Source organism: Gekko japonicus, unplaced genomic scaffold (assembly GCF_001447785.1).
Source record: "Gekko japonicus isolate JY-2015 unplaced genomic scaffold, Gekko_japonicus_V1.1 scaffold1463, whole genome shotgun sequence".
Lineage (NCBI taxonomy): Eukaryota > Metazoa > Chordata > Lepidosauria > Squamata > Gekkonidae > Gekko > Gekko japonicus.
In genome coordinates this window covers 331,646-343,579 of record NW_015176493.1, presented here as the reverse complement: position 1 = coordinate 343,579, position 11,934 = coordinate 331,646, and the positions used below count along the sequence as shown (strand labels likewise).

At 57.9% G+C, this 11,934-nt stretch overlaps 1 protein-coding gene across 1 annotated transcript in view; it reads left to right on the top strand.

Moving 5' to 3' along the window:
- Nucleotides 1-11,934, top strand: part of LOC107123920 (zinc finger homeobox protein 3-like) — a 218,373-nt gene that overhangs the window by 73,741 nt on the left and 132,698 nt on the right. Inside the window, exon 4 of the mRNA XM_015427272.1 lies at nt 3,083-3,160. Coding sequence (XP_015282758.1) covers nt 3,083-3,160 — 78 coding nt within the window. The remainder of the gene's footprint in view (nt 1-3,082; nt 3,161-11,934) is intronic.

Below are 11,934 nucleotides of genomic sequence, written 5' to 3'. Positions count from 1 at the left end.
GTGGGGGGGGGGTTGGGCGGAGGGTCCGTGCGTGGCTTTCAGGCGGCTTCTCAGGATGTGGAGGGGCGGCCTTTTGTCCTGTGATGGGAGGCCCGGGGCATGTTCTTTGTGGTGGTTGTGTCAGGTCAGGCCAGGCCAGGCGCTGGGTGAGTGCCGGAGATGGCGAGCAGAGGTTGGGCTGCGGAGCTTTGGGGGGGGCCTGCCCTCTTGGGAGAAGGTGCGCCCCCTCCCGGCCCCCTCTGCTCCCCCGCAGCAGGCCTCGCGCGGTGGGAGGGACCGGCTGTCTGTCGAGGGGCTTCCTCGGCCTGCAGAGGGGCATGCTCTTCTCCCCTCCCTGTGGCCACTGCTTTTGGGGAGGGGGCTGCGAAGCCGTTTTCTCTCTCTCTCTCCTGAGACGCAGCCCTCCCTGCTTCCCTGGGAGCAGCCTGCCCCTTTGCTGGCTGGGACCTGGCGGCGGCTGAGCAGAGGGGAGAAAGGCGCAGCGTGTATCCTGGTCGTCCCCCCCCCATTCTTCTACCTGCACGGGTATTCATAGAGCTCACATTTTCCTGGTTACTGTCAGCCTGGGCTTTCATCCATTTTAAAGAGCTATTTTCCCCCTGCTGATGATGATGGTATAAAGACAGATGGTGTAAGTGCTTATGAATGTCCTATTTTATTTCCTCTGAACCAGACGGGCTGCTGGAAAAGGCCTATTATTTCCACATGCTTCGGAGGAGAGGAGCCCACGGAGTCCAGAGTCCAGAGCCGGGGGTTCCTCCCTGGCCGGGCAGAGGGTGACCCCTCCAGGTGGCTGCCGGGACTGCAGGGAGGCAGGCCCCGGCCCGGGGAGGGAACAGGGGGAGGGGGCGTCTTGGGGGGCAGCAAGCTCCGAACTCCTTTCGGCTCAGAGGGCCCCCTCCTTCCCGGGTCCTGCCAGAGCACGGTGTGCTGGGCGCAACCCCCCCCCCCCCCCCCCCCCCCCCAGTTGGAGGCAGCACATTTGCAAGGCTGCACGAGCAGAACCTTCGCTGTTGAGAACCCCTCCTCTTCCTTGCTTGTTTTCTCAGCCACTGCCGCAGGTGATCCCCATTTCCAGAGGGAGCAGGAGGGTGGAGGGCTGGGCGGAGAGAGGGGAGGGGAGGAGGAGGAAGAAGACTCTGCTGCATGAACAGGTGGGGCTCTCCTGGGGGCGTGGGCCCTGGAGCAGAGGAATGTTCCTTCTCAAAAGGTCCTGCAGGTCTGCTGCTCCGGTCTGCAGAGAAGCGCCCTCTGCAGCAGAGCACTGCCATGGGGGAGGTGCAGTGGGCACCGTTGCAGCCCGCTGCTGGTCTTCTCTGCGGACCCAAAGGGTCAGGGCCCCCCCTCTGCAGGGAGAGCAGTTAGGGGCTTCCAGAGAGGGGGCTGCCGAAACAGGGCCTGTCTCACCCGGCTTGCGCGGCACAGGGACTGGCCATAGGTGAGGAGGCCAGAGCCGAGCAGTGCTCGTGTGCCTTCGCCTTGGTTCTTCTGCGCCCCCACCCCCCGAGTAGCTTGGCCCTTCCCTAGCGATGCTGTTGGGTGGGGGTGGGGGGATGAGAGCAGCTCTCCTTTGACCGGCTCCCTCGCCCTGCGGCACGAGGGTGGTGTTCTCGCTTTCCCGGGATCCGCTGCCAAGGGGGTGCCTTTCCCTGGCTACCCCGTCTGCTCAACCAGACGATCGGGGGAGGGGGCTTGAAACAAGGTTTGCTGTCCTGAGTGAGCCCTCTGAGGGGTGCTGGGGGCCGTTTGGAAGGTTTTTATCGTGCTTTTCTGCCACAGTGGCCTAGATTCGCTGCCTGGAATCCCTGGGGGAAGGCAGGACAGAAATACTCCCCTGCCTGTTGGAAACCAAGCTGTTGCGCGTGTGTCCTGTGGATTTGGCGGTACAGGGCCTGGTCACGAGGGAGGGTGACCACCTGTGCTGTGGAGGGCTCGAGAACGGAGCGGTTTGTGCTGTATCCGCATTGCTTCTCAGGCGGGACAGGGTCAGAGGCCACCGCCCCTGAGGCTGGCTTGTTGGCAGGACCTTCCCTGGGAGATCCCTGCCGCCTGACGTCTGCTGCCGCGTGACCCGGGGCTCCGTTTCCTGACCCCTCTCCGCCAGCAGCTACACAACGAGTTGTGAAACCTCTGGAGGATCTTTGAGGCAGCCGGTGGCCCGATCTGAAGAAGAAAAAAAGGAAGAGATTGGATCTATACCCCATGGCTCTTCACTACCCAAAGGTGTCTCAGAGCGGCTGACAAACTCCTCTCCCTTCCCCTCCCCACAACAGACACCCTGTGAGGTAGGTGGGGCTGAGAGAGCTCTTGACAGAAACGGCTCTTTTTCAAGGACAGCTCTTGTCAGAACTACGGCTTGCCCAAGGTCATCTAGCCAGGTGCAAGTGGAGGAGGAGTGGGGGAATCAAACCCGGTTCTTCCAGATCAGAGTCCACGCACTTCACCACCACACCAAACTGGCTCTCATCTGGCTCCAGGTGCTGGTCTGCTCCCCACTGATCCGTGCGGATAGATGGAAGGAAGAGCAGACTGTGCAGAGGGTTCATTTCTGCAACTGTCAGCCTCAACGGCAGCCCTTCACACACACACACACACCGCGAAAGAGCCCTCAGATCCTGCCTCTCCTTTGCCAGGCAGAACAGTCCCAGTTCTGATTCCACGTCCTTCCTGTAAAAAGGCCTCCCAAACTGGACGGGAGCCAGGGCTCCAAGCAGGGGCTGGCCAGTGTGGTAGGTATACAGTGTCCAGTGCGAATGGCCGAGTGCCGTGAGCCAGCTTCCACCCTGCAGGAGCCACAGATGCGAGAGCCCCTCCCTCCCTCCCTCCCTCCCTCCAAGGCAGCCCCCGCTGGTGGCGTCCCCCTCTGCCATGCAGCCACTGCAGGCACCGGGAGGGCTTCCTCCTCGAGCATGCCAGCAGCCTGCCCAGTGCTGGGAGTCGGAGGAGCGAGGGGCCTCTCGGAGGGTGGCTTGGCCAAACGGGGCGCCCAGGCCGGAGCACCTCCGCAGAGCCCCGTGGGCTTCACGCCTGCTGTGTTGTGGGCCCGCTTCCCTTGCTGATCTCGCCTTCCCTTGCCTTTCAGAGGAGCCAGTTGAAGACACAGAGGGGCCCAGCGAGACAGCGGCTGACCCGGAAGAGCTGGTGCAAGACTTGGAGAGGAGCCCGGCCAACAAGGACCAGAGCCCGTGGACAGGTGGGTGGGTCTCCCCCGCCTCTCCCCCATCTCCCATCCAACGGCTCCATGAAACCCGCTCTCCGATGTTCTCCCGGTCTTTGTGGTTCTCATGCCTGTCATTCTGCTCATTTGGGCCGGTTTAGGAGCCTGGCCATGCACCTTTCTGTAAGGGAACAGTGGGTACATAAAGTGAACTCCCGCTCTGGGGAAACAGTGGCTGACTGGGTAGCTGCAAAGATCTTTGGAAACGGAGCCAGACCGAAGGAGGCTCTGGAAGGGTTTTGCACACTTGGGTGTCCCCGTGAAGCCGGCCTTTTCCTATGAAGGAGAAGAGGGTGAGCGGTTGAGAGCTCCTTCAGAGAGTGGGGGGTGGGAGTCAGGTGAGGGAGGTGCCCATTGGCTGGTGCACGCTGCCACCTCTCTGAAGGCAGCAGAGCCCAGCCTGCCCCTTTGAGTCTCTCTGTGTGTGACCGGCACCGAGAGGCCAGCTGCACTGGCGGAGGACAGGGAGCACCCGAGTGGCTCTCAGCCCTTGCTTTAGGGTCGAACGGGTTGCAGTGTCGCTGCTGCTGCTGCTGCCGCTGCTGGTGGTGGTGCTGCTGCTGCTGGTGCCGCCGCCTCCTCACGGGAGATGGACCTGGCGTCATCCATGGCAGCACTGGGACTCTCCCAGTCTCTTTCAGCGCCCACGCACCAAGTAGGTCACACGCTGGACTTGGCTTTTGGGATGGGGACAAGTGTGGGTCTGGAAGCTGTTGCCGTGGTGCCTTGGTCAGACCACTGTGCCCTGAAGGCTTGCTTCAGCATCCCAACCCCGCCTTGTTTAGGTGGCGAGCAGGTTGATGCTCGCCCATGGAGGCCAATGGATCCAGTTGGTTTCCAGAATGCTCTGTGGGATCCAATGCCCCCTGGGGGCTCATTGGATGCGCTGGTGGAGGATTGGCGTAGCCGACTGTCAGAAGCCATTGAGGAGATCGCCTCCCGACGTCCTCTTTGCCCCGTGCCAAAACAGCCCCAAGGTACAGCCTAGAGCTGTGGAGGATGAAGCGAGAGCAAAGATGGTTAGAACGAAAGTGGTGACAAAATCGTGATGAAGCTGCAAGAGATGGCTGTGAAAGCCGCTAAGAAGGAATTCTGTGCATCTTCTATTGCTTCCGCAAGCTCTCGCCCAGCTCAATTCTTTAGTATAATCCGATTGTTAACTTCCCTTCCACAGGGAAACCAAAAGAGCAGGGAATTGGCTATTAGCTGCGAGGCCTTTTTGAGCTATTTTGCGGACAAGAGCATGTCGCTCCGGCAGGATCTGCTGGCCACGGTTGAAACAGTAAGTGAGCTGGAGGCCCCTTTGCCCTTTTCTGCTCTGATCTTCGACCAGTTCAGCCGACTCTCTGAGGAGGAGGTCAACAGAATCCTTGCAGCTGTGAAGCCCCCTCCCCTCCCCCCCCCTGGCCTCCGGCCAGCGGTGGCAGAATCCGGGCTCCCCTGCGGGAGACGATCAGCTTGTCTCTGTCTTCAGGGACCTTCCCTGGGCTTCTAAAGGAGGCAGTGGTGAGACCGCTCTTGAGAAAACCGTCACTGCCAACTTCCACCCAGTGTCAAGCCTTCTGCTCCTGGGGAAGGCAGTTGAGAGAGCGGTGGGGGAACAGCTCCAGGGTTTTTCTGGAAGACACCTCTGTCCTGGACCCATTCCAGTCTGGTGTCCGCCCCGGCTAGGGGACGGAGACCGCATTGGTTGCCCTCACAGATACCTTCCGGAGACACCTGTATCGAGGTGGGTCAGTGCTGCCGCTGCTTGACCTGACAGCAGCGTTTGACATGGTTGACTACCGCCTGATGGCCCACCACCTCGCCGACACGGGGGGTGGGACTGGGGGGACAGCCTTGCCGTGGCTGGTCTCGTTTCTCCATGGTCGGGGACAGAGAGTGGCGCTTGGGGAGAAGGGGGTCTCGGCATCCCCCGGGGGGCGACCCTCTCCCCGATATTGTTCGGCATCTCTATGTGCCCTCTTGCCCAGTTAACTGGGGGTTTGGGCTGGGTTGTCACCAATGTTCCCTCCAAACTGAGTTAGTGTGAGCCAGCTCACAGGTTTTTAGCCTCCAGCTCACACATTTTTGTCTCCGCTCAGGAAGGAGGGGCTCCAGAGCAGACTAATTTATGCAGTGGCCGAATTGCTCGCTCACAACTTTAATGCCCGGAGCTCACCAAGTAGAATTTTTGCTCACCAGACTCCACACAGCTGAGAGAGAGACTGGTGGGCACCAGTACACTGATGACACCCATCTGTCTCTGTTGATAGATGGTCAACCGGACTCTGCACCAGATATTTTGGCTGAGGCTTTGGAGGCCGTGGCTGGTTGGTTACAGCAGAGTCAGCTGAAACGAAGTCCATTGGAGACGGAGGTCCTGTGTCTACGTTGTGGGGTTCCCCCCCCCCTCCCAGGAATCCGGTCTTAGTGCCAGCACCAACGTTGGGGGGTTCAGGGGTGGCTCTGGATGCCTCACTTTCAACGGAGGCCCGGGTTACGAATCCTGCCCGATCAGCCTCTGACCTTCTTCAGTTGGTCAGGCGGTTGGCTCCTTGTCTCTCCCCCCACAACTTGGCTATGGTGATCCATGCAGTGGTCACCTCCAGACGGGATTACTGCAATTCACTCTGTGCGGGGCCACCCTTGAACCTGACCCGGAAGCTCCGGTTGATGCAAAATGCAGCGGTGTGCCTCCTGGCCCAGGAGGTCTGTGCGGGCGCCCGTCCAGCCAGCGCTTCCCCAGCTGCCTTAGCTGCCAGTCGTATGCCGGATTGACCTTTACAGCCCTGTGCGGTCAGGGGCCAACGTACCTGTGGGGCCGCCTCTCCCGCTAAGTTCCCCGAAGAGCCTTTTACACTCGGCTGAACGGCACCTGCTGATAGTCCCCGGCCCAAGAGACACGGGCCCAACCCCAGCCGGAGGCAGAGCGTTTTCGGCTCTGCCCCCCCCCGGTGGAGCTGTTGAGAGACCAGGGCCCCGTGGGACTTCTTGCACTCCCCCCCGGGGCCTGTGAAGCGGAGACGCCAGGCCTTGGGGTCTCCTGACATCTGGGCTCCTCTGCTCCCGCCAGCCCCTTCCCCAACCAGCCAGGCTAATTCTGGGGCTCCCTTGTCCTGTTAGCGGGAGCGGGGGGGCTGGGCTGGGCTGGGCACAGTCAGTTCTCTCCACGGCCCATCCTGGGGTGACACACAGCTGTATCTCTGTGAGTCTCGCCATCAGGTAGTTCAAGTGGGGTTTTCGTTTTTAACTGTGGTGACGTGGACCTGTTTCTGTGTGCCTCGCTGCTGTCCCGTAACCCGCCCTGAGCCTGCTTGCGGGGGAGGGTGGGGTAAAAACCGCATAAATAAGTGAACAAACCAGGGCGGAATTCCCCCCTCGAAAGAGCCCCCAGAGCGGCAGCCGGTCCGTGACTCGCACCCAGAGCGGAGGGCTGTGAGTGGACCGCCAAGGGCAGGGAGGTGTGTTTGTGGAGTGCACGTGTGCAGCTGGGCTTGGCCCGTTGAACCCGAAGGGCTCCTGCACGGCTCCTGCCTCTGGGCCCACAGCCTGCTGGATGGGGAGAGGAGCCCAAAGTGGCCCGGCCTGGCCTGTCCCGCCCGGGCCCTGCTCAGCTGAGCCTCTGGTGCCTGGGAGGCTTTTGGCGCGAGCAGGAGAGGCTGGCAGTCGGCGCGTGGTGCTTCTGGGTCACCTCTTCCCCCCCGGGGGGGGCAGGCGGGCGGGCAGGCAGGGTGACGGACCCGCCTGTGTTGGGGAAGTGGTCCTGGTTATGCCCACCGCCACTCCCCTTTCCCCCTTTCCCATGTAATTGGCTCTGGCTCCAGAGGGCAGCCCGACTGGTCTGCGGCAGAAGAGGAAGAGGAGGTTGGATTTGTACCCTGCCCTTCACTACCCAAGGGAGTCTCAGAGCGGCTTACAATCCCCTTTTTGGCGTAGTGGTTAAGCGCGCGGACTCTAATCTGGGAGATTGATTCCCCACTCGTCCACTTGCACCTGGCTGGATGACCTTGGGCAAGCCATACTTCTGTCAGAGCTGTTCTTGAAAAAAGAGCAGTTTCTGTCCAGAGCTCTCTCAGCCCCACCTACCTCACAGGGTGCCTGTCTGTTGTGGGGAGGGGGAGGGGGAGGGGAAGGAGTCTGTCAGCCACTCTGAGACTCCTTTGGGTAGTGAAGGGCCAGGGGGTATAAATCCAATCTCTTCTTCTTCTTCTTCCCTCCCCCTCCCCACAACACACACCCGCTGAGGTAGGTGGTGCTAAGAGAGCTCTGACAAAAACTGCTCTTTTCCAAGAACAGCTGTGCCAGGACTATGGCTTGCCCAAGGTCACACCAGCAGGTGCAAGTGGAGGAGGAGTGGGGAACCAAACCTGGTTCTCCCAGATTGGAGTCAGCACACTTAACCACTGCACCAGTCCAGGCGCACCTTCTTCAAGACCAACGAGACTTTCGGGGGGTGGGGCGGGTGCTTTCAAGAGTCAGTAGCCGGAATCTGAAGAAGGGAGTGCTGACTCGCAGAAGCTCATCCTCGGAAATCCTGTCGGTTCCAAAGGTGAACCTGGACTGGAATCCGGCTGAATTGGATCTAGTGGGGCTCTGGCCTCCTTTCCTTCCTTTCCGATGCCTCCCATGGATGCCGGTGGCTGAGTGAGGCGTGCTCCGGGCTGCCCTGCCCTGCGCTGATCTGAACCTTTGCGGCTGAGTCAGACCTCTCCAGGGCCTCGGGCAGGGGGAGAGGTCTTTCTGGTCGCCTCTGGCTTGGCCCTTTCATGGGAGGTGCCGACGGGACCGGGACGGGGACCTTCCGTGTGCTGAGCAGAGAGGCTCTGCCGCTGAGCCGTGGCTGCAGTGCTGACTTCCGGGCCTCTCGTCCAGGCCGCTGGGATTCGGCACGAGCCCCCCATGGCCCTCTGCGGGATGCTGCTTTCCGGGCTGTGGCTCTCCTGGCACACATGTAGTCAGTCGGCAGGTGTGGAGGGGGCTTTCTCTCCAAGGAACCACAGGTGTGCTTCGGGGGTGTGTGTGTTATTTCCTTTTTGCTGAAGCCAAGCCTCCCCTGCCCCTGTTTTGCGCAGCCCGCGTGGAGCCTGGCCCTCTCCTCACTCTGGCGGGACTGCTGTTTCCCCGCCCCCCGAGGACGGCTGTCTACCTTGTTCCGTCACGCAGGTGGCCCAGGCCTCCTTTCCGCCTGGCACTGGCTGCTGGTCCAAAGCTCTTTCCAGGGCAGTTGGATCCGGCCTCCGTCCAGCCTCCGTGGGGGTTGCCTGGCTGGCTGTGCCTTTCCCTCCACCGCCTGCTTTTAGGTCCACCTGCTGCCTTTTCGTCCACGTTGGTTGCAGTTGCACACTGACCTTGCTGAGGTGGCCCAGTGTGGCCTTGGGGGTTCCTGTACAAGTGACTCTCAAGCAGTGTTCCCGCTAAGCTGAGTGAGTGTGAGCTAGCTCTCAGTTTTTTAGCCTCCAGCTCACACATTTTTGTCTTAACTCCAGAGCAAACTAATTTATGCAGCAGCCTAATCGCACGCTCACAACTTTCATGCCGGCAGCTCGCAAAGCAGAACTTTTGCTCACAAGATTCCACAGCTTGGAGGGAGCCTTGCTTCCCAGGTCCCCTGGCGCAGTGGGCCCTGCTGTTCAGAGGTTCCCTGAGACTTGACATTGGTCCCTAGAGCTCCATCTCAAAGAGGTTGACTGAATGCAGTTTCCTGGCTTTGGCTTCCCTTGCGAGAGCATCTCCCGAAGAGGCCCCAGGAAGCGCATGGCCGGATTCTTCCTCCTCCTCCTCTTTCTCCCCCACCCCCCTCCAAGTTGGGGCTTCTCCCCCTGGGGACTTCTGCTCCACTCTTCAGTGGAGGGGGGGGCGGTACTCACGGAGCAGCTGGCCTTCTGCTCAGCTGCTGAGGCGGGATGATCAATGAAGACAGCAAACTCCTGGGCGTCCTGTTGTAAATTTCCAGGGCCGGTGGTGAGCTGCTTTACGGAATGCGGAGAGCTGAGAACCCCGGCTTACGGAAAGCCGCATGAATTAATAATCATTTAATTGGCTCCTCCATTATGCTGCTGGGTTAGTAGATGGAGGTTTGGATGAAGGGGCCGTCTGTGAGGCTTCAGTGGAGAGAAGCGGGTGGATGGGGAGGGGAGGGTGTGGGTCGGGGGGGCTGCTCTCCCCCTCCCGTGCTGGAGTCGGACCGGGGCTTGGCCTCCGCGCCTCACCTCCTCTCGGCTTCTTCCGCCAGACGTTAGGAAAAGGGCAGCCTTCCTCCTCTCAGCCCGTCCCGCTGCCGGCTGTCCACTCTGTGCGGGGAGGGGGAGAGTCCGGAAGGCACGGTGTTTTCATTGGCCAGATTTTTTTATCCAACCCCTCTTCAGGGGCCCGGGTGGCACACGTGGACCTTCCCAGCCCCCTCCCCAATTTTATCTTCACAACAACCCTGTGAAGTAGGTTAAGCTGTGGGAGAGACTGGCTGAAGGCCAAGCAGCAAGCTTCCAAGGCAGAGTGGGGACTTGAACTCGGGTCCCGGCCGCTCGTAGTCCTGCGCTCAGCCCTGGCTTGTTTGCAGGGCCCCCTAGAGGAACTGGGCAGCGGGTCCTTGGCTCGCCTGGGGTGCTTTGCTGTTCTCTTGCGACACCAGAGCTGTCACCACCGTCCATAATGGCATAATGGCCCACCATGATCCGGGAGCAGGTTCACGGTTTGGGAATGTTCTTAGCCGGTCTGTGTTTTCAGGTGGAAGCCCTGGCTGCCTTGGTGGTCTTCTGGGTTTTTATGATGGAGTCCAGTCAGGCACCTTTAAAACCAACAACGTTTTATTCAAGGTACAAGTTTTTGTGTGCACTCGTATTCAAGGTGTAAGCTTCCGTGTGCATGCGCATTTCTTCAAGGGCACACGAAAGCTCAGACCTGGAATAAAACTCAGCTGGTCTTCGAGGTGCCTGACTGGAGTCAAACTTTGTTCGGCTGCTTCAGACCAACAGGGCTGCCCCCACCTGATTCTACATGTCTGATGATGTTATCACTGAGAGTTTTATGCTGCTTTTTCAAGAAGTAGTGCTGATTTCCTGTACCTGCCACACTGCCGCAGGAGGTGGCGGCGGCTACAAGCATGGACAGCTTCAAGAGGGAATTAGATAAACATCTGGAGCAGAGGTCCCTCAGTGGCTCTTAGCCACAAGGTATAGATAGGAACTCTTGGTCTGGGGCAAGGGATGTTCTGTATTCTTGGTGCCTGGGGGGGGGGGCAACAGTGGGAGGGCTTCTGGTGTCCCGGCCCCACTGCTGGACCTCCTGATGGCCCCTGGTATTTTTGGCCACTGTGTGACAGAGTGTTGGACTGGATGGGCCACTGGCCTGATCCAATATTGGCTTTTCTTATGTTCTTATGAGAAGGGAGCACTCAGTGGAGAAGACCCTGATGCTGGGAAAGATTGAAGGTAACAGAAGAAGGGGATGGCAAACGATGAGACAGTTAAACAATGTTATTGATGCAACAAACATGAAATTAAGCAAACTCTGGAGGACAGCGGAAGACAGGAGGGCCTGGTGTGATGTCCATGGGGTCGTGAAGACTCGGCCTTGACTGTGCAACTGATCAACAACAACAAAAGTTTTTAAAAGCAAATTAGTTTTTAGTTGTTTGTTTTACTGCCTTTAGTGATAATTAAATAGCCTAAGTCACCCACTAGGTAACTTTATCTTTTTTTTTTTAGACTTCCATTTAAAGAAATTTGGTTTTCTTGTTACAGGAGTACATATTAATAGACAAATATTGGTTTTATTTTTAAACTGTGTTTATCATAATTATGTAATAATAAGAAATAAGTAATATGACTGCTGATTAGCTAGCACAGTCATATGCTATTTAGATAACTAGATAAGTAACATATGAGCTAATTTGCAGGCGCACATGAAATACATTTGGTAAAGCAAGATAAGAAGGCCAATTTTAACGTTTAAGCTAATTTTTTGTAACTAGCTTAACTAACTGTTTAAAATGAAAATATTTGAAGCAAGCAAAACGTATGGGCAGTTAAAAGTGCTTGAGCTCTTGACTAATCTGGAAACTTGGCAAGAAGACCTTAGTGATGTCATAGCTACCGCTGCAGCCCCACCAGCTAAGCCCCTCTACCCAAGCCTGCTCCCCGTACCCCGACCTGCAGAGGTGAGGCTGGTGGTAACGAGGGCCCAAGGCCTTCTCAGCTGCAGGACCTCGCCTTTGGAACACGCTGCCTGTTGACACATTTGCTTGGCGTCAAACCACAGGATGCCTTTTTAACTTCTGCTTTTAATTATTATTTTTTGTCAATTTTTTTTTATTTAGGATATAAACATTCATTTTGTTGTTCAGTCGCACAGTCGAGTCCGATTCTTCACGACCCCATGGACCAGCTCCCGCCAGGCCTTCCGGTCTTCCGCCGTCCTCTGAAGTTTGCTCAATTTCATGTTCGTTGCATCCATGACACTGTCTAACCATCTCATCCTTTGCCGTCCCCGTCTTCTTTGACCTTCAATCTTTCCCAGCATCAGGGTCTTCTCCAGTCCCTTTCATACCCTACCCACCTCCCTTTTCCCCTCCCTAATACATGGCTTCCCACAGTGCTTCGACCTCCTGCCCATCTCTTTATTAATTTTTACAACAACAATTTTCTTTTTGTAATTCACTAGGTAACTATTATTTCACTATAGTAATTAATTTTTAACTTATCCTATCTCCCAAGCATTCTATGATTAATAATTATTAA